Below are 23,122 nucleotides of genomic sequence, written 5' to 3' on the forward strand. Positions count from 1 at the left end.
TGGCAAATCCCAATACTCCAATCTCATTTATAAGCAGAACCTTGTCAACTGCACATTTTGTGTGGAATAAAAATCAGAAGATGATGGCAATCCACAGATCTATATCAGTGTCTAAAAGAGGTAAGGAGGCCAGAATTTCAGCTCTTACCCTGAACTATTGTTCAGAAGCCAATTGACCTGCTGATTCACATCATTTTCTTGGGAGTTATTCAGATGTTCCAGGAATTCCAGTCATTTTTATCTTGGACTATTTTCGATCACGTGTTTGTCTTTTTGAGGCTCTGAAAATGGAAATGAGAAAATAAAATTAGGCCAACATAAATTGTCACATCTATCAAAACACAGCGGTAAATTAGGGGGGAGATGGTCTAACATTATTCCAATTTGACCTGTGTCACACTGAATGCTAAGTATTTCCAGACAAACTATTTATATTCCACATCTGATATGCAAACTGATAATTTCTATTACAGGCAGTGTATATATGAAAACAAACATGAATCACAAATTTCACCATCTGCATAATCCTAATCACATTATATTTATTTATATGTCTTTAGAATGAACACAACATTCAGTCTACAGAGATTAATTTAAAATGTAAGGATATTCTAACTGGAGTACTTTCTGTTAAAATCATAACTGCTTTGAAAATCATAGGAACAGAGGAACAAGAGGCAGACATTCAGCCTATGGAGCCTGTTCCATCATTATTGGATCATGACAGATCATTAATCACATTTCTCTACTTACTGTACAGCAACACCCCGGCTTCACGTACTATTAGGAGCAGTTGAAGGTGGGAAACTAGTAAAAGAAGTTAATAATAATAATTTGGTCACTCAATCATGACTGTTTGTGGGAGAATACTGTAGGCAATTGGCTGCTGCGTTTTGCCCACAAAATATAGTCAATTCACTTTACAGTATATTCTGTGACGCACTCTATCAGATCCTTTCTTAACATTCTCGGTTCCATTGGAAACAGATCCAATTTTCAAACTGATTCTCATCACAACACGTAATAGAAAGAGAGACATTTTGTATTAGTGTATAAGCAGGCATTTCCATCTGCCTTGCATTAACAGCCTAAAAAGTTTTCAAGAGTATCTTTTTTCCACTTAAATTCGATACGAGGAAATCGTACCAAATTGTGTTTTTTTTAATCTTCAGCCCATGATAGACTTTCCACCTCCAATGTGTTGCTTATTCAAAGTTCTCGGTTTGCAACCAGAAAAGCATTGGATAATTCATCCAGAAAGATTTCAATTTCTGAATCTAAGATGTTTGTTCTCCTTCTCTTTCTCTTTCAACCCATCAAAGAAAAGCATGAAAATCGTGCCAGCACAAATCCCCCAAGTGTTTCCAGGCCACGTTTTCGCCTGCTCTAACTCAGAACCTATTATAAAATGTGCACAAGGATTAGCTTCGCATGAGCTCCACAACACAGTAAAGCGATGGGATCAAACAAAACTAATTACCATTGCACCTCGTGATAATTGGCTAATAGCAATTAAGTCAGCGGTGTGATGGGGAACACAGAATTCAGATATAAACAAGATACAAACTCTATTTCCTGTAGTCTAGGGGTTAGAACACTCCCCTCGCAAGCGAGAGGATCTGGGTTCAATTCCCGGGCAGGACAAAACATTGGGCAAGTTTCCTTACTCCACACACCTCTGCCTATCTCGCATTAACTAGGAACCGGGCTATTAGTCAATTGGTGGATGGCTTTTTCCGGGGGTATAAATCCTTCAAAAAAAATAATAATTTGATCACTGAATTCATGACTGTTTGTGGGGACGCTGCTGGTCACAATTGGCTGTCGCGTTTTGCCCACAAAACATATAGTCAATTCACTTTGCAGTATATTCTGTGAAGCGCTTTGAGACATTTCAAAGATGTGATAAGGTGCTATACCAAATGCAAAAAAATGCAAGGATTATTATTAGGTTGTTATTATTTGTCTGCATCTGAAATTTGTGCTCTCTTTATCATTGTGACCAACCTAAGCACCTTTCCCCTTCAAAGGTTGACCAATTTTTCTTGTGTTACCAGCATCTACCTGACCTTGTGTTCACATTTTTCCCATGGAATATTTGACCGTCTCAGTCTCAACCGCAGCAATAGAAGCAACGGTGTTTATGTAGCACCTTTCATGTAATGAGATTAATTAAGAATGAACTGGGTAGCAACATAGCATCTGATTTATGTCAGAAGCTTTCCACATAAACTGCAAACTGATGAATAGCCAAGTAATTAGAATTCGCACACAGCAGTGTCCCGCACACTGCCATGAAATAAATGAATCACCAAATTATTGTCCAGGATTGTTGGGCAGCGCAGTGTCATGAGATCTTTAACGTCCACCTTAAAAGGCAACGATCACCTCAGGTTTAACATTTCAACCAAAGGACAGCAGCTCCAACATTGCAGCACTTCCCCCAGCATTGCGTTGGAGCGTCAGCCTAGACTGTATGGGTTCCAAGTAGAAATTTTTACCTGGGTCAAGATTCATTTTATTCATGTAGCATTTCAAGTAGCACTTGACAAAGATTTTGTCCAATTCTCATAACTACAGCCTCTAATTTTGAAGTTGTTTTTTCTGTAAAGTTCTTTTAAAAACGATAGCGAACAGATACTGCTGAGCACAATTGATTGCTGCATTTGCCCACAAAATACACAGTCAATTCACTTTACAGTATATCTTGTGAAGTGTTTTGAGACGTCTCAACGACCTGATAAGATGCTATATTATGGATTATTGTATCATATCATATTATATTATAAATTCAGACCCTGGTGTAATTTCAACCCGATCATTCTGTAAAGAGTTTAGGGTTGTTTCTTTTACGTGAAAGGTGGTGCATAAATGCAAATTGTTTTTCTACTTTGACAATCAAAACATGAATCTCGCCTCCACTTCTCCCCCAAGATATAGTGTCAAACTTCCCTCACTGCTTAGGAAAAGATCAGTTTGATTACTTTCATTTCTTCCAGCGTGTCTCCATGGTGTGCTTTACCCTGTATGTGAAATTATCATAATTTAATTGCTTTTTAAGTCATTTGTCTTGTAATTTATGTGAGGTTTTTTTCAAGGGTTGCCTTCTTCTGACAGTAATCTTTATTGGTTGAACACCCATATCTTGACGCTGCTATCCTCTTCTCCCAATGATGTTGTTCTTATCCTACTTTCCTGTCCATTTATTAATTGCTCGCTCTATAATTTCTCATAAACAGTGCATGCACTGATTGCTCTCCTCTGAAAACCCTTAGCAGTTTATGATTCGGAGTCCTGTAGCAAGTTAGAGCACTTGCCTCACAAGCAAGGGATCCCGGTTCGATTCCCAGGTAACGCGAAACCTTAGGCGAGTTTCCTGACTCCACACACCTCTGTCTACTCAGTATCAAGTAAGAACCATTGTTCGTCGATTGAGGGATTGGTAATAATCCCTTCAAAAATAAATGATAAGAATTATTTGGTCACTTAATCCATGATTGTTTGTGGGGACACTGCTGAGTGCAATTGGCTGCCGTGTTTTGCCCACAAAATATACAGTCAATTCACTTTACAGTATATTCTGTGAAGCGCTTTGAGACATCTCAATGCCATGATAAGGCACTATATCAAATGCAAGGATTATTATGATTATTACTATCTTTGTTTCCAGATGGTGTTGGGACTCCAATTCACGCTGCCTCAGCCCATGTTTAAACCTCACATTTGCTGACAAATTGTTGCCAAAATTACCGTGATTTGGCACCAACTGTGCAGTGTAAATGCACCTTCACTAAAGCAAATTCTGTGACAGGCCCTTAAAATGCAATTTTCCATTATGAACCTGCGTCAAAGGATCCCGAAGGTATTTGAGGATTTTTAGAGAAAAGCTACAGTGCCTCTGCAGGAAGCCAATAAGCAACAACTTTCCTTTGTGAAAGCTGTGTCATTTCATCTCAACTCAATACGATTTCACCAAGAGATGAAATCTCTCCATTGCCCTCTGGCCCACAAGATCACAATTGTGAGAGAAACTCAAGCAATCACTTTCCCTTCTCTCCACAACTGTACGTCAGTGCAGAAACCTCTGTTCTGAATTGAATCACCAGCATCACATGTTTGGGTGACCCTCTCACGTTTCCATGGATACTTCGGGGGTTACCAGCAAAGATCACAACTCTTTTCTAATTATAGCCAATTCTAATCCCCGCTTCCCTTTAGGTTCACCCAAGGTCTTTCATACCTGTTCCTGTCAATCTGTGTGCCACAACCAAGCCTAAAGGAGATGTATTTATTGAGACTATTTATTGAAACCCACTGAAGGACTGTGAAGGGCTTATAACACAAATAATCTCTGGCGGAGGAAACAAAAATGTCCTCGCAGGCAACACATCCAGAATATCCAATATCTTGTGGATGTTGGGAGCTGTCTATACTCATTTAAAAACTAGGAACCATTTCACGATATTATAATTTTTTCATATTTTAAGGCACTGCATTTTTCAAAAATATTCAATCTTCCACAAATTCTCTTCCAACGACCAGAAATATTGCAGTGACTTTAAACATTTTAAAATATGTTTTTTTTCCCAACCGATCTCCAGCACCAGTATTAGGCAGCACATATTCACACAGAGGATAACAGTGCACATCCTTGTTCCAAACCGGATAGAACACAACAACATACAAATTTGCCAGACAAAAGAAGTCCATCCAGTTTGCCTTCCACCATCCTGGCAGTTGCATGCACATGTTATATCCCAAACTATATACTGTATTACATGCTTTGCTGTGTATTTTTCTTGAATGTTCCGTCCCTTTTCTACCTTTCTCCCCATTTCTTTTCCATTTGTGGGAATAATAAATAGCATTTGCAGCATAGGGGATCAGTTTGAGCTATGTTGTAAGATGCCCAGTCATAGGCCCGAATCCTCAGGGTATATTCTCATTCACTTCCCAAGCAGATGGCTGAGATCCATCTGCACAAATATCATTCAGCTGGAGACATCTGGAGAGAATAGAAACAGCAGATTTCCCTTCACTGGAGCCAGATCACTTGGCTCCCAAGAGCCAGCCAGATGGTAAATCTCCTCCTACAGAAGAGCCGTGTGTGTGGAGTGGAGCAGAGAGGTCCATTAAGCAGCTACAAAGTCTGACAATCCGCTTGAAGTCTAATCCACCTCAGCAGAGGAAGCTGCAGCACGGAAAGGGGATAGAGAATCGCTCAGCGTCGATGAGCAGGTAGAACTGTGTGCAACATTGGAGGTCAACTTGGGGGGGAGCGAAGAGTTATTGTCAATTCCGAAGTCCACAGCAGTGGCCCAATATTCCTCATGCTCCGAATCCAAATCTAAATTCATAAGCTGAGTTTGAAGGTCATGCTGAGACAGCTGGGAAACAATGTGCCAAGGAATTCAGATGCACACACGGAGATGTACATCCAAATAGTATCAATTCCAACCCATGTTACCCAGCATAAACCAAGGCTTTACACATCAAGGGGTCTGGTTGACATTCAATGAGACACGTGCCCATTGTAAGCCTACATACCATCTTAGATCCATTCAACCATTAGAGTGAAACACGCCCATCAGAATGCTATGACCTACCCTGTTGTCTACTTGGATACTGAAGATCGACACTCATTAGCAAGGCAAAATTGTCCTTTTCCTTGTTAGACAACCAAAAATTGAATGGATGAACAATTATCTTTCCTTGTCCTTTACCAATCACCAGGATACACAGTAACTTCTCAAGGGATCGTATTCTGTTCCCAATAGATTAAAAAAACAATGTTTTTAATAATTACATTGGAAAATTTTGAACACGAAATTGATTGGTCCCAGGGTGTGTTAGTGGTCCTGGGGGTCAGAGTGCCTTCCTCCAACACTACCAGACATTGATTGTCCTCCACAAAGAGAATAAGCTCTAAACTACACCATTCGTCATCTGAATGGTTGACGCATTATGATTCCAGGTAATGATTAGAGCCAGAGCTTTCCATTTCTTGATTGAGAAAAGGCCGGAAATGGTTGATCAAAAGGTTGGAAAAGTTCTCTGTGGCTTAAAGGGACTGTGGCCGTGGCCCCAGAGGTTATGAGAAGCAATCAGATAAGCTGGAGAATTTTGTGTTTAAATAGAGACATTTCAGAGAACAGACAGCACCTTTTTTAAAGAATATTTTAGGCTGGCGCAATTGCCGTTTGGTAATACTGTGAGTTTACTTACACGCCAGAAAATCACGCCCAATCTGATTCATCAGATGAATCAGGAGAATTTGTTAGGAAAACAAACTGGTTGTCTAAAAAAACAGCTGCTCAGATAACAAAGCATTTCCTGATTGCAAACCATTTAACTGGGACAATCCAGCGAGTTTGCCATGAAGCAAGGACATCTGGTGGTCGTGGAGTATTAAGGCAGGTTTGGTACAATAAAACTCAGCTGTGAAAGAAGACATTGAATAATAATAGGAAAGGGACAAAAAGCAAGTTGACTTTTTTTTTTAAGAGTCGTCTGCACTGTACTTTCCCCCAGGATCATTCCCCCATTGATCCTGCTTTGTGTTCAATTATGTCTCAAATGCAGTCTTAACTTGGAAGTGATTTCTCGGCAATACTGAAAAAGAACTGTGGAACTGCATCTTTCAGATTAAGACTGAAATGAAAACTGCGCACAATCTTAAATTTATCAGACAATGATCTTAAGTTTAGAATGTGAGAAATGTCAAGTTATAAACAGGTTCTAGTAGCACTGTCTAGAGATGCATATACAGTATGTGGATGTCAGATGAGGACAAGATTCTATGTAGTTGTGATGCCCTCTGTTGTTGAATACCATGTCCAACACTTTAAGCCAAGTGTGTGAGGTAACCATGAACTGACAGTGCTGATAGGCCACTACCATATCTTAATAAGCTTGATGGTAACATGGCACTAATATAATTAAGTCCATGATAGCATTAATGTTTACTTGTCAATTCTGCACTGGAGTTTATATTAAACTCCCTCAAGTTATTAACAAGCTATATTTACCATAATCCTACAATCTTTTTAATGTATGTTTCCAGATATCCACATTCCCCACATTATAATAACATTGTGAACTTGTATCTCTACATTTTTAATGCTGAAGGTTATAAAAAGTCACATTAGAGAATTGCATTAAATCACAGTATATTTCCCAATTCACAAACCTCTTTCTTTCGTACACGAGTCTTTTTTTTTGTGCTCATGTGGCGTAGAAATATTGGGGTGAAATCTGCAAATTATCACATAAAATCTGTTATGAAACATCGCAAGTTAACACATCAAACCTGTTATAAAGTGTCATAAGTTTCATCCAATTTCGCTGATCCTTAAAGGTTGAAAAAACTGTTGTAATGGATAGCGTCTGACAATCCACTGATTCAGTATAAAATATCCAAATATTTATGAAGTACTTTAATATCAGTAGAAAGAATTCCTTCCTCCAGAAGATAGATCCTCTTCCAGGTGTACAAAGCTTCCACAATAATGGGGGTCATGTTGTCAGTGCTTCACGACTGAAAAGAGGCCTCATGACTTAAAATGTTCTCTAACAGAGAATCTATGTAAGTCACACCAATTTATGAGACTTGGGCTCTGACCTGAGATTGTGTTAGAAACAGGGTGACATACATAAAGTTCTCAGTGAAGGGCACAGCTTGTGTCACAGGTACTTTTTCCCTGAGATGAGGCATCAGTAATCCTACTATTTTTCCACTAAGCACATATTCAAGCCAACAATCCTCCAGTGATTTTGGTCATGGCTATTTTTAGTCTTTGCTCTGTATCATAGCTGCCAGATGTACCTTCTAATATAGTCACTACACTTGAGTACCTGTGATGTGCTTTGAGGCATGTGAGTGTTACAAGTGCTATATCAATAAAATGATTATTTTACCAACTCTCATTGAAGCAACGACTTCATCAGCAGCTGCTATCAGGTTTGGCTTGAATTCACAGCCGCAATGTTGAGAGAGAACTCCATGCCGCGTGTTTTAAGTCCCGAATGGGAAGGGTGGCTGCTTTTTGTACTCACAATGGTCACCTTGTGTCCTAGATCTAAGCATCTGAGCTCCTTAAAACCTCAGTGTACACTAAAAATAACCAGTCTGGAGTTAGAAAGATTTCATTGGTGCCGACTGGCTGTTCAGTGTTGAGCAGCACAGTTTAGGAGAAAGATATTAGCCCCAAAAGCAAATCTGCCACTGATTCACCTGGGGTGAGGGGACTTTGCTAAGATGAAAGGATGAGTAAACTTGGATTGTTCTTTCATTCAAGTTCATTGAAGTTTCTAAGGTATTAATGGGAATTGGCAAAGTAATTAAGGAACACATCGTCATCTTTAATAATAATCCTTGCATTTGATACAGCGCCTTATCACATCTTCGAGACATCTCAAAGCGCTTCACAGAATATACTGTAAAGTGAATTGCCTGTATATTTTGTGGACATAAGGCAGCAGCCAATTGCACGCAACAGTGTCCCCACAAACAGTTGTGGATTGAGTGACCACTTTTTTTAAAAAGGGATCTTTAAGGGAATCCACATCGAGAGGCAGAATCTTAAAACTAACGCTCTGATGGTCACTGTAAATGTAGAATATGTCTTCACACAGAGCACTGTGAGAGTGTGGAACACACTGCCCCCTGAAGGCTATAGATGGAGAGTCGATTGAGTTATTTCAAAGATAGATAATTATAATAATGATCCTTGCATTTGATATAGGGTCTTACCACGTCTTCGAGACGCCTCAAAGCGCTTCACCGAATATACTGTGAAAGTAAGAGAATAAAGGACTTTGGAGAAATGGCAGTCAGATGCTTACTGGTTCAAAGAAAGTGTTGGTTTGCATTTGCTATCAGAAGAACCCTCTGTGAAAAATATTTATATAGCATAACATCTACATATTTATTTTACACTTCAATACAGGAATAAACTATTAAGGAGCCTGTGATCAATTATTTTATATGCTAAGAATGTAAACTATTGTTCAACGATATAAGGAACTGGAAAAGGCAGTATCTTTTTTTTAATATTTTAATTATTTCACTGTTTCCTGTTCTGATGAATTTTTTTAATTAACAATATAAAAACATTCATTCAAATATCTGTTTTTGAACTGGGTTCAGGTTTTTAAACTTAATCTCTCAATCACTTCAACCCTTTCCCAATACATAACAAAAGTTTGAATGCTCTGCCTTAACTCAGTTGCTGGGAGTTAGACTGAGGAATTTCTTAGAAATATCCTGGTCTAACCTACAAGGTGCAGATGATTGGTGACTAACCAGTGAACAACAAGATCACAAGAGAGGTGTGGGATGGAGAAGGCCCTCTAGTGTCCATTGTATCTCATCCTTCCTACCTCACATTACAGCATTAATCAAATCCCTCGTCCTAGTTTCAAACACCCATCCTGAAGCCCAAACGTTTCATGGTCTTAGCCTTAAGATGCTGACCTAAATATTAAGGCAAAGACAGTGAAAAATGCCAGGTTTCTACGTGCTTTAATGTATTTGAAAATAAGTGCTCTGGGGGTAGTGTTCTCTATCCCATTTAGCATCTCATGTGCCTTTATCACTTCCTGTAAAACCATGTTNAAAAAAAGAGAAGAAAGCCAAATGAACAAGCAAAATTCAGAAACATTTGTGCAACTGGCTTTGCTGCACCCAATGTTCAGCCCTGGGCCAAACCTTTAACAATTTCAACTGCTGTTCAATGTCTATTGCACATTCATAAGGAGCAAATCAAGATACAGTAGAAGGTAAATCACCACGGTCTTACTTTGCTGAAACATGCTTCAAACATATTTATCATTCACTAAAAAATCGCAACGTTGTTTAACACAGAAGTAAAACCGTTCGAATATGATAGTCCTTTACACTTTAAGATATTTCGAAGTTCTGTGACTCGGAGACCTTAATTCAAAGTTCTATCAACTTGCATGTCTGGAACTGCATTGTGTTTCCTTTTTTTCCCAAAGGTAGAAAAAGTGTTGCTTTGGTCCATTTCAGTCACTGGGTCCATCTTGCAAGATTTCAGGGTGGCAGTGCCGGGGATGTATACATTGTGCTTGTACCCGGTAGGTTGGTCAATATAAGGGTATTGCGGTCCATATCGAGGTGTCCAGCCATGTTTGTCAACTAATAAAGGAGTTCCACGATAATTTTCTAAGTAGAGCGGAAAGAAGAAAATATGTTTTAAGCAGATTACACAGGAATAAAGTCAAAATAATAATTATAATAATAATCCTTGCATATAGCGCCTGATCACGTCATTGATATCTCAAAGCGCTTCACAGAATATACTGCAAAGTAGATTGACTGTGTATTTTGGGGGCGAAACACAGCAGCAGTGCGCACAGCAGTGTCCCACAAACAGACGAATAAAAATAAAAATCTAACGATCCTGCTTATTAAACCTGAACCATGAAAAGTGGTGGTAAGTTAAGATTTTTGCAGTTTATTCATAGTTTATTTGAGAATAAATCCTCATACTTAGGGGCAACAGTTGGCCTGGATGTCTGTCAACCATCCATATCAACTGTCTCTCATGTAAAACTTTCAAAACACTGTACATACAATTGGTTCTTATTAAATATACAATGTAAATAACTGGCACTTTCTCAGCACTTTTCACATAGGATTTTACGAACGATTTCATCCATGAAGGTCAAATGTCTTAAGGTGTAGTACACCACTGTGTCCACACGAGGACGCCATTGCCACGTTCAATAATGCTGAGCCGTCTCCCCCACATCACCCATTTCAGCTAAATATTAGAGCAATGCATTTTAGGTTATTTTTGGTCGAATTTAATTCGGAAGTCAGTTGCCCACAGTTCTTAAAAGAACCAGAGCTTCCAAAATAAGAACTGGCATAAGTACAATGGGCCGAATGCCCTTCTCTGTGCGGTAAAATTTGCATTTGATACAACGCCTTATCACGTCATGGAGACATCTCAAATGCAAGAATTATTATTATTAACGTTTGTTAAGGCTATAATTAAGCTCTATAGTTAAATCTCTGCAAAATGAGTTGAGCTGCACCATGAGAGAATTGCTCATCCATTGTGACAAAGCCCAGGAGACATTTGGCAGGACAGCTATACTGGACTCTCTCTCCCTTCCATTAATATTCAGTTATTTTCAGAGTTGTCCTCATGCTCCCAATACGCTTGTAATTTGTGCCCATTTCAGTGTTTCCAAGGACAGAAGGAATGAGAATCTTCGGGCCCTATAGCATCTATCAAATGATGACAGCAGTTCCAGCGATTTTTCCAGTTAATGATTCACTGGGAAGTTGGCTGGGAGCTCAGTCCTTGCTATTGCCAGGACTCCTTGGCCCTTAGAGACAGTAGAACCAGATGACTACCTTGACTTCCTACCAAGATAACAGAAATGGCCTTTTGTAACTCAAAGCTGCCAGAGGAAGTCAAGGCTCCCCTCAGGCCCATTGACCAATCAACCCAGCTTTTGGTTCAAATAATGTAAAGTTGGCCCAGGCACGGAAATTGTTGGCTTCAAATCTCTCCCTGGTGGTAAAGGATGTCCTTGGAAACCATTGAACAAGTACATTCAGTTTTGGGGTTACAGCAACAACGAGCTTCAGAGATTTTTATAAAATCTTATCACATTAAAATGTCCCAAACTGTTTCACAGATAACTACTGTCAAGTACACTCACTGTTGTTGTAGGTAAACATGTCAGCAATCATAACATTGTATTGTTATAATACAATTATAACAGTATAATTGGTGCCATCAGTCCCACAAATGTAAGGTAGATTTTCTCTTAAATCTGAATTAATGTACTGCACAAGGATCCTGCCACATGTCTCCTGAGATGAGGATGATTGCCTCTATAAAAAATGTGCATTCTATTTAAGTACTTATGGATATCATTGTTATGTGTCTCATTTATTGACAAGTGTGCCATTAAGTGGTGAGGTGCCAAGCACCCATCTTAATTAAACTGTGGGCAAAGGTTTTTGAAGTGTCAGGAAATAATGATCTGAGCTTTGAAGTGAATGTGTTGATGAGCTATTTTGAAGCTTATGGTTCTGTTCTGCCATGACTCCAGCAAATTTTGGGATTTCTCCACTTTTGTGCCTGACCAACAGCATCTCATTATCACTCTCTTCAAAGAACAGAGAGAAAGCTGGAGAGAACCCTGAGGAGATTAGGAAAATAACCGAGGAGAAACTGGAATTAACCGGCACTGAGAGAAAGGCAATAAGCTAATTGTCTTGGATAGTGTTTGACTTGGGAATGTGTTCTTTGGTTTATTGTCCATAAATAAAGCTAATGTTTATTTGCGGGTCCCCACTGTATTACACACCTTATGAGAGTCATGATAGGGTGAGGCCACAGCAAATGCACAGACTACTGTTTGCCTCCATTCATGAGCCATGTGGGAGATGGGAAGCACACAAACATTACCTCCCATTGAGTGTTTGTTTCCCTCAGTCTGCAGTGATCCCAATGATCTCCAAACAATTACAGCCAAGTCTTTTTTAATGAGCTAATAAATAAACTATTAATTACTTTTTGCTACAGAAACTGCTCCACCAGTGCACTAACTCTGTGGGAAGAAACATTATTTTGCTCCAGTTGGAGATATGTGCATGTTAATGGCCTCGGATGGCACTATCCCTCCAAGACTTGGCTTAAATCTTCCTCATTGCCAACATCAAAACCCCAATCAAACTGTTGACTATTTGGCATTAAGTAGTCTTAATGAAATCTCTCGAATCGACGGTCATATTCATGTGCGTTCATGCAGATATAACAGGTTTAGAAGTGACAAGCATTACAGCTCTACCCCCTACTGGACTGAATTAGTAACATGAAGCCATTTGCCTTCTGACAGTTTGACTGGCGCCCCTGGTGGTCTGGGAGGGAAATAGCACCCCCTGTTGCCTGCGATAAGGAGATTGGAAGGACATCTTTCTGTCTCTGTCTCCCACCCCAATGTCTTCGATTGTCAAACAAAGAAAAAGTGTGAGAGTGTGTGTGAATGTGAGGACATCTCAACCTGACTGTGTGCCACAAGAGAAAGAGACCTGACCCCCAGAGAGGCCGATTTTAATTGAAAGAACTAATCCTGGAGCAGTTTCCCTAACTCGATTTTTTGCTACATTTCCTGACACAAGGAAACTCGGCAATGGGGAAAAAAGACCTATTTAAATAATCATTGTAACTAATGCGCATTCAGTGTTTCACACAATCTCGTGGGGGTGTCTGGACTGTCTGATTCACTGCGGTACCTGGGCTCTGGTTAAGCGGAACTGAGTGTTTCTGAACAAGGTAACTAACTGCTGTGCCTGACTGTCAGAATCTGTTAGCAATCAACTTGAAGAGAAAAAAATGTCCATTTCCATATAAATCCACCTCGTGTCTTACTACTGAACAGGTAAAATACCAAAGTTTTGTCGGGTTTTTTTTTCAAAGAGAAACATTAACCCATTGGGCGTTTTTTTCAATAGAAAAATAACAGAAAACACATTTTTTTTCGTGTATTGTGTGTGTGTGTGTGTGTATTACGTGTGTATTTGTGTGCATTCTGTGTATGGGTGTGGGTCTGTATGTGTGTATTCTGTGTGTGTGTGTGTGTGTAACTGCACAGTAACCTCTAAGGGACAAAGGGACATTGAATGAATCAATCGGTGGGAATAAATCATACGGACAAAGGCTATTGTAGGTTAATCGAAAATATATCGCGATTAGCAAATTGTTCCAAACACGCAGATGGCATACAAAATGAGTGAACAGTGCCGGACATAATACCCCCTCCTCAAATACCCCCCTCCCAGGAGAAAATCGCTTTGGAATAATCACACTGATTAAAAGCCAGATAACACAGATAATGGTTCCCTCTCTCTTTATTGCTATAATCAGACTTCAAGCGATCTCGGATTAGCCGCTGATCTGGGCAATAAAACACAGAGCCCTTGAAATGATTTGTTTGATGGCGCAAAAAGAAGAGAGACGAAGCGATTTATGTGGCTTAATAATATGCACATTTATGCTTACATTTTTTTGGGGGGGAGGGATTGAGGTAGCGTTGTGTGTAGCAAAATACCATTTCGCAGATGCACTGTGCAGTAAACTGGATCAATGAGCGCGGAAAATGGGGGAAAATGAATAGCAATTAATAGAATTAATGATCTCTAACTGACTCCGAGATGTAAGATTTTGCCTTTTGGTCGGCCCCGTGTCTGACAAAGGCGGAAACCCATCACTGTGCTTCAGAGTCCAAAAACCTAAAGGGTGTTCGGGACAATTCAGTAATCTGAGATGTGAGATATGCACAGGATATTTTAAAATAAAAATGGGTATTCGGGAGTGTCAGTGCAGACTCCTCCCTCTCCCCCCACTCCCCTCCCCAAGGCAGCTATTCCATCCCCCACCCCCCACATCCCCGACATCTATTCTATCTCCCCACCCCGTCTAGCACTGACCGGTTGGTGTAGAGACCACCGAACGCACTTTGACCGGCTCTATCTGTGCCGGACGCCGGGAAACCAACACGTCCTGATCCAGAGAACTGGGAACAAAAGAGTCATTGAGTCAACCACCGAGAGAGAGATCACAGCGCAGTGAAACGCAGGAGAGAGTGAGACACACACAGGGCAGAGAAACGACACACACACACACAGGACAGAGAGAGCGAAAGTCACCACAGAGACACAGGTGAATAAACTGGAATAGGAATAAATAGGATAGGAACATTGTTTACCTGATAGGAAGATTGTTTTGAAGGGGTGAGAATCGACAGTCAGTGTTTTGTGGCTTCATCTGTAAAACACATAACAAACAGGTCCTTTGTGGGGGTGTTTTTTTTTGGCTCTAGTTATTTAAAAGCAAAATATATCCTAAGATACATATTGAATACTACTAAATGTCTGGTCGGGAGAAAATGGGATTGAACAAACTCACTACGTTTGATTTACACTGATCCAATTCCCTTCTCTCTCAGAGTTAGAACGGACAAGACACCAAAGATTTTACCACCGCCCCCCCCCCCCCCGGCCAAACAAAACACATGTTAACAGATAGCTATAATCCACGTCCCAGCACACAGTGAAGGGTAAATTGCACATTACTTCCAGAAGTAAGTTAAAATTATGCCATCAATCAAAATCGCTGCTGCGTATTTGGAAGGACATCATTTTTTGTTCCACTTAAAGGGGGTTCCACTTAAAGTTTAGCCGATAAAAAATAAAGTAGAGCCATGAAAGGGTTTATACCCTAATTAAAGTACACCCATTGTAGGGTTAACAGTTGATTTAACGTCCAACATGTCATACCGGTGAATGTCAGACTGTAAATGAACTGATGGGGGGAGGTTTTCCCGCTTATTTACTTTGTAGGATGCGATTGAAAGCAAAGGACATTTGATGAAAATGGGATTGACATTAATTAAGTGCGTGTTTGTGTTTTCATCAAACCCACTCAAAGCTCCATTAGACCTCTGAATGCCACACTCCCCCACTCTCTCTCTCTCTCTCTCCAAAGCCTATTTAACCACGAGCAAAAATTCCACTTGAAAACCCACATTTAAATAATACATTTCCTTATGCAACTGACAGCTTAAACTCAACCCATTCGCTGGGCTAGTTTCTGAGACATAAAACGTATCCGCCTGAATTTAACTTATTTCAATCCCACTTCAATTGATCTCACTAATTTGAACTTTTTGATGTATAAGAAACAGAATATTCAAGCTGTGTAAAATTAAGATTCTTTATATTTACAGAAAGTGGCTTGATGTAACATTACAAGAAAATTTCAGGCGATGGTTTCTCTTTTTTTAACCAAACTTTAAAGTGGAATTTTTTTTCTGCTCTGGGCTCAGTAATAGTTGTGTTTAAGATGTGGAACATTTTGAAAGAAACGGAGAAAAGAAGGAAAGAAGAAAATAAGGAAGGAAGCGAATTATTTGCGTGACAGTCACATAAAAGGCAAGATGGGTTGAGAGCAGCGTGAATAATGCCACCTGGAGTTACTATCTGTCACCCTCACCACTCAGACATACTTGTTGCAAATAAATTAAGAAAGGTCGAGCAATTACTAGGGAACCAACCCTATATTGTCAATATGTCAAGTTCCATCGCACACAAACATCAACACAACAATTGTATTCAGATGAGATATGCGTCTGTGTCTCAGTAAAAAAGTGAGTTAAGTATTCCTTTGCTGTCACAAGAAAACGTTTTGGTTCATCATTCTATCGGTTCATATGCTTACAGCTCCCAGGGGGATTACCCCATTAGCCTAGATACAAAGAACCTTGATGTATGCGACGCCTTGTCGCTTCTAAACTGTCTCAAAGCTCGGCTCGGTGCTGGGATGTCAGCCTACACTGTGTGTAGACTGAAGTCCCAAAGTGGTTAATTGTTGGCGTATTTTAGGAATGATCGTGTCTTGTGTTCGAAAAAGGAGCGCTGTGGCGGAGGAGAGTTACCTGGTCACTTCTGGCGAGTGACCCATAACAATGTGCCTCCCTTAGTTCACTCCCAATGGGAAAGGGTCTCCTTAACAGACAGCGTTATGTGGGAACCTGTGAATACTGACACCCATTTGCGGTTTAAAGGGAGCTAATGGATCACATGATATCACACACATACACCTAACGCGACATCGACTGAGGATAGGCAGAGTCTCGATGAATACTGAGAGATCCCTCGCTAACAGTCCCGGTGACAGACTGCACAACTCTTCCCCAGTCAATGCATTGAGTTTGTTGGATGGTGTGCAAGTGTGGCGAATTCTGTCTGGAAGGTTCCCTGTGGACAGAGGGTTCACCCGAGGCACCGTGTATTTCAGAATCAGCAAAGAAAGAAGGAAAGAAAGGGAGAAAAAGAGAGAAATATATGGTTTTGATGTTCTTCGACTGCTTGTCCGTTAGTCTGAGTTGAGACTTAAAGACTCTATCAAGCTCACCTGGCTTGTTGGGTTGGTCCTGGGTTTGGCAGGGTTTGGGGTCTGCCCACTCCGTCCAGTCACAGAGGGCTGGGTGTTATTGGGCGGGGGGGCGGTGGCTGGCGCGTAGGGTTTGAGAAACATGAAGTCACTTTTGGCCGACTCAGGGGTCAGACACACCCTGTAACAGTAAGCCTGGGACCCGCTGCCTCCCACCTCGGCGCAGTTGGGCGCCGCCTTGGTCCCCGAGGCGATCTGCAGGTTGTTGTTGGCCTTTTTTTGGTAGATCTCCCTCGGACTCTTCCTTCTCCAGAAACAGACACTCCTACAGCAAGGTACTGGGGAGCAGGTGTAGGCTTCGCGGAGGTTGTTTCTGTCCCTGTGGCAGCGGATGGCGGCGAGGATAACGATAGCCACGAGAAACAAGAAGGAAATGGAGCCGAGAGAGATGATCAGATAGAGAGTGAGGTCAGTGTGTGGCTCCTGATCTCTGGTCACGTCAGATTGGATCTCAGGCACAATGTCCACGATAGACAGGGCTATGGTCATGGTGGATGACAGTGGTGGTTGCCCATTGTCCTTGGCTTGGATCACTAGTCTTTGGTTGACAGAGTCTTGGTCACCAAAGCGCCTGACTGTCCTGATCTCTCCCGTGTAGAGCGCCACGCTGAACAAGCCCGAGTCGGTGGCTTGGAGCAACCGGTAGGAGAGGCGAGCGTTCTGTCCCGCATCCGCGTCCACCGCCGTCACCTTCACCACCAGGTAACCGGTATCGGCGGATCGAGGCACCCTCTCCACCGCCACCGAGCCGTTGGGCGGTAAGGGAGACACGATAACCGGCCCGTTATCGTTCTGATCCAGAACGAAGACGTTGACGGTCACGTTGCTGCTCAACGAAGGGAAGCCGGCATCCTGCGCTTGCACTTGGATTTGGAAGCTCTTAAGTTGCTCGTAGTCAAAGGAACGTAGGGCGTAGATGTTCCCGGTGTCCGAGTTGATGGAGACATAAGTGGACACAGACATGCCCTGTATCTGACTGCTCAGGATAGAGTAAAACAGGTAGGAGTTCTGGTTCAAGTCTGGGTCCACTGCGCTCACAGAGCAGATGGAAGCGCCCGGTGCGTTGTTCTCAGTCACATACACAGTGAAGGTGAGCTGCGTAAAGCGCGGGGTGTTATCGTTCACATCCGACACCTGTACCACAATGGTCTTGTTGCTGGAGAGAGAAGGGGTCCCCATGTCTCCGGCGGTGATGGTGATGTTGTACTCAGCCACACTCTCCCTGTCCAGCAGGTCATCAGTGACCAACGTGTAATACTTCTTGAAGGAGGGCAAGAGTTTGAACGGGATGTTCTTGGCGACTTTGCAACTCACCCTCCCGTTGGCCCCGGAATCGCGGTCCATCACGTTGATCAGAGCGATCACGGTACCCGGAAGTGAGTCCTCTGGGACGGGGGTGGACAAGGAAGTCAAGATGACCTCTGGCGGGTTGTCATTCAAGTCAATGATCTCCACCATCACATTGCAATGCGCCGCCACCGCGTTCTGTCCCTTGTCCTTGGCTTGTACAAAGATCTCATATAACGCGGCTTCTTCGTAATCCACCAACCCCCTCACCCTGATCTCCCCGGTTCTGGGGTTCACGCTGAACAGTTCCCGCACCCGCTGATGAGCGTGGTTACTGAAGGCATAAACTATCTCCCCGTTCGTACCTTGGTCCAAATCGGTGGCTTCCAGTTTGAGAACCAAAGTTCCCTTGGGTGCATTTTCCACCAGCCTCACAGAGTAGACCGTTTGGTCAAAGACTGGGGTGTTGTCGTTGGCATCCAGAACACTGATGGTGATCTGCGCGGTGCCCGATTTCTCCGGGATGCCCCCATCTATCGCTGTCAACACTAAGTGATGGGTCGCTTTCTGCTCCCGATCCAGCGCCTTCTCCAGAATCAGCTCCGCCAACATGCTCCGTTCGCTGCGAGCATGCACATCCAAGATGAAGTGTTCGTTGGGAGTCAGCCGGTAGGTCCGCAGCGAGTTGGGGCCAACATCCGGATCGTGGGCGCTTTCCAGGGGGAATCTGGCTCCCGGAGTCGCCGATTCGGTGATGTCCAGCCGCACTTGGCTTTGGGGGAAACTGGGATAATTGTCATTGACATCCAGAATCTCTATCTCAGCCTGATACAGCTCCAATGGGTTCTCTATCACCACTTCCAGGTTGAAGAAACAGGTGGGATTCAGTCCGCAGAGTTGCTCTCTGTCTATCTTCTCATTGACAAACAATATTCCATTTTCCAAGTTGACATCCAAGTAGTGTTGACGAGCGCCGGACACAATGCGGAACCTGCGGGCGGACAGTTCCGCTACGTTCAAGCCGAGATCGTCGGCGATATTGCCCACAAATGCGCCGTGTTCCAATTCCTCGCGAATCGAGTAGCGAATCTGCCCAAACGCCGAACCCCAAAGCCCGGAAGAACTCAAGAACAAAAACGCCAGACAACAGTCCAAAATCCGGCTTGGATTCGAATTAGCCATAACACTACACAAGTTATTATAACACCACTACTGAGAATAATAATCCTATAGCATCCGATAGAGCGCCTTATCACGTCTTCGAGGCGTCTGAAGTTCTCCCTTAACCCCCCCCCACCCACCGCGCAATAAAACCGTTCGATTTTCAACAACCCGTCTTATATCCAGAGCCGGGAATGATCGATTCCAACAAAAAACTTTTGGGCTAAAGTGGATTTGCACCCGCGCTTGGCTCGGAATAACCTCTCCCGCTCTCTCTCTCTGTCTCTCTGCACACCGCGACTCTGCGCCAGACGAGAGAGTGTTGCAGTGCAAATGAGAGACATCGCCACTAATCCCTTGCTGCCCCGTCCGATGTATTTAACAGCCCGAGGATGATCTGAGCGCTGCTTTCTCTCTCTGATTTCTGTACTGTGTTTAATGCCGAGAAGGGAGGGAGGGAGGGAGGGGAGAGAGCGCGTTGTCTATCTCGCTGCATTTCAACACCTTATTGGAGGACAGCTGAACAGAGATACTCACTCGGTAACACAGCCCCGCGCGTCTTAAGGAGGAAGGATCCTTATGATAATAATGATCCTTGCATTTGATGTAGCGCTGAGATGTCTCAAAGCGCTTAACGTGATATATTGTAAAGCGTAGTGACTGTGTATTTTGCGGCAGCCAATTGGAGACAGCTGTGTCCCACAGCAAGTCGTGGACTGAGTGAACAAATTATTATTTATTCATTATTTTTGGAAGGGATTATAAATAAGTGACCCGTTTTGGAAAGAACACAGCGTGGAGTCGCTGGTCTAAGTCACTAATTAGCATTACCAGGGCTGGCGCTGCAACGCTATGCAGTTTATAAGCTTCCTCTCAAAGGGTCATGAAACTTAGCAGTAACCTTGGCCAAAAAAATCAAATAAGCAAATGAATAAGTGAATGAACGGATCAGTGGATCGATGAATCAATGAAGCAATCGATAAATAAATAAACCAAGTTAACCCAACAACACGGCACACAACACAACACTGCAGTGAGCGAGGCAATGCACCGCAGACTGGAGCCCCACTCCCCTCATCCACCGCTGTAATCAGAAGCAGGTTCCCGGCAAACTGCATTACAAGTAGTTTTCCGCAGCACTGGAATATCATTGTTTTATACTGTACTTACAGCTGCTCTTCGGTGTCACCAGCTGGTACCCTGTACTTAAACATTGGGATTAGAACACACCATGGGATGGGATCAGCGTGTGTGTTTTAATCTTCAGTCTCTTGAAGTCCAATATTACCAGCCCTGGATGGATGCCTTTGGACTTAAACATATGTAACTGGAGCTGATTAAAATTATTTTAATATTGTTGTTTCCTGCCGGGGTCACTGTAGCGATACGGGCTTAATGAAATGCTATGATCCGGCGTTTCCAGGACTCACAGTCCTTATCCTCAGTTACTTACAGTATTACTTACTCTGTTCTCTGAACATGTGTAATATTCAAATTAAACTCTAATCAGAGTAAATAAAAATCTACCAGACGATTAATTCCTTTCGGATGAAGGGATTTTGCCTTTAAAACCCTATGAATTTATGGACATCTTTAATGCGGTGTGACATGGAGATTGAGAGCAATGCCAATTCTTCCAGAAGTGTGAAGGGACCAAAAAACCTCAGGTAACAACATCCAACGTAATAATAATAATAATATTAATAATAATTCTTGCATTTGGTGTAGCGCATTATGACACCTTCTAGACGTCTCAAAGATCTTCACAAAATATACTGTAAATTGGATAGACTGTGTTTTCTGAGGGCAAAACGTGGCAGCCAATTGCACACAGCAGTGTCCCGCAAACAGTTGTGGATTGAGTGACCTTTTTTTTTAGAGATTATTACTACCGGAAAGTGATCCGCCAATCCACTAACAACCGAGTTCCTACTTACTGCTTGGTAAACAGAGGCGAGTGGAGTAGGGAAATGTGCCTGAGGGAATCGAACTTCCAAAGCGAGCGCACTAACCCCTTCGATATGTGACTCCACAGTAAGTCAGACATGTTGGTCAATAATAATGGACTTACTATGGACCTGTGTGTCTCTCTCTGGCTTCATACAGCTGTTCTCTGAGACTTAGTTCAATCCTAGGGAGACACTGCTTATCTTCTCCCCCCCCCCCCCCCCCCCCCCTCACCTCCCCACATTATTATACCTTACACTCATAGCATCAATCTCTTGAACGGAATAAGGGTGTGTTGCATCCAGTGTCTTCAAACTCAAACTTGTTGATCTCAAGTTTGGCGCTCAAACCCAATGGTCTATCAAGAAATTACAGGGACCCGATGATTGACAGACAGCTATGATGGTATTTTGCACTGTGACGGATGCTTTTAGTTATGATAGTCCCTGATCTTTATTCCAGACAGCACATCGTTCAAGTGAAGGACAGGGTTAGGTTCAGCAGAGTAGCCTGCCAATATTCACTGACTTGTCTCCCACAGGAAGAATCGGGCAGTTTATCTGATTTCACATAAATTATTGAAAGACTCAATTTATAGGCTCTTGGAAATCTCCATTCATAAAGAATCAGAACACGCACTCCTTTAGCCAGCGAGTTTTAAATGGCTCAGTACAGTATGAACATTGTTCCTGATTGTTGGATGATATGTGTAGCTCTGAATGCCCTACAATACCTCACATTATATGGATGGACAGAGACCATTAGTTTAAGTCTTCTGTGCTTTTGCTCCATAACATTTTACAACTGTTTAAGATGCTGCAAAGCCACCGTGCGATATCACGGCTAATTTGCATTATTTCTTAATGGGTTTGTTAATAAGGAATCCCTATAGAATTCCCACTGACCTAAGCAGATCACGTCGGAGCAGAGTTCTGTCAGCAGTAGTACTTTCGGTTACTGGAGAGAGTGTCCATTTCTGCGACTAGGATTTCTTGTTGAAGAATCCTATCAAGAAATACTGTACGTTGCATTGCATTGTCAGATTGTGTTCATCTGGCAATGGAGAGGAGAATCTACTTGAAACCGTTTCATCTTCCCAGACGAGGGGCTGTTGATTGTGGCTGAGTGTAAGCTATTACATGGCTGCTCTGTACAGCATTGTGCTGTCAGTGATTGCAGATTCCCACTGCACTTGACTACTTAAGGAAACTGACAGACTGCTGCCCCTCTTTAAACAATGACCTTGCTCTTAATTCTCTAGCAACAAGCTTCAAGCAATTCATACTCAACCTCCACATGGAGTGAATGTTAAAGTCTTCACCAAAATTGCGTATTTTTCCAGCTATCTCTTCCCCCCTCCCCCTTTTAATCTTAGCCAATATATTGTACTGTAGGGAATAATGAAAAGCAAACATCAGAAAAGGAAATCTCAGTTCTGGTGGGCAAAGGAAATGTGTACAATTATATTTTAATAAAAAATATTCTAAATGTGGTCATATGCCTCTTACTTTCCTATTTGTCCTTATTCTCTCCTCCCCATTCTTATCATCTATTCTTGCATCCCCAAATTTCACGTAGCCTTAGCCTTTTTCTTTTAAATATAATTAAATTAAATGCAGAATTGTGAAAAATTCCTAAATTCAGTATTAATTTTCTTTTTAAGCACTGCGGAAAACCGTTTTTCCAAATTAATAATAATAATCCTTGCATTTGATACAGTCCCTTAT

At 42.0% G+C, this 23,122-nt stretch overlaps 1 protein-coding gene across 2 annotated transcripts; it reads right to left on the bottom strand.

Annotated features, from left to right (window-relative positions):
- Positions 1-9,651: 9,651 nt before the first annotated feature.
- Positions 9,652-19,544, bottom strand: LOC103184112 (protocadherin-10). Of its 2 annotated transcripts, XM_007901969.2 has the most exons (4): positions 16,962-19,544; positions 14,755-14,813; positions 14,477-14,562; positions 9,652-10,186 (listed from the first exon to the last, which is right to left on the bottom strand). In XM_007901969.2, the coding sequence occupies exons 1-4, from the start codon at positions 19,467-19,469 to the stop codon at positions 9,936-9,938; spliced, it is 2,904 nt and encodes a 967-aa protein (XP_007900160.2). In that variant the 5' UTR covers positions 19,470-19,544; the 3' UTR covers positions 9,652-9,935. The 2 variants fall into 2 exon arrangements, with proteins under 2 accessions (XP_007900160.2, XP_042196092.1); XM_042340158.1 differs by lacking the exons at positions 14,477-14,562; positions 14,755-14,813 and having other exon boundaries at positions 10,100-10,186.
- Positions 19,545-23,122: the final 3,578 nt, after the last annotated feature.

Source organism: Callorhinchus milii, unplaced genomic scaffold (assembly GCF_018977255.1).
Source record: "Callorhinchus milii isolate IMCB2004 unplaced genomic scaffold, IMCB_Cmil_1.0 Scaffold13, whole genome shotgun sequence".
In the NCBI taxonomy this organism is placed as follows: domain Eukaryota; kingdom Metazoa; phylum Chordata; class Chondrichthyes; order Chimaeriformes; family Callorhinchidae; genus Callorhinchus; species Callorhinchus milii.

Coding starts and splice junctions, on each gene's coding strand:
- LOC103184112 (XM_007901969.2), bottom strand. CDS start 19,469: ATGGCTAATTCGAATCCAAGCCGGATTTTGGACTGTTGTCTGGCGTTT. Junction 14,814..16,961: donor GGACCAACCCAACAAGCCAG/GTGAGCTTGATA, acceptor TGTGTTTTACAG/ATGAAGCCACAAAACACTGA. Junction 14,563..14,754: donor CAAAACAATCTTCCTATCAG/GTAAACAATGTT, acceptor TTTTGTTCCCAG/TTCTCTGGATCAGGACGTGT.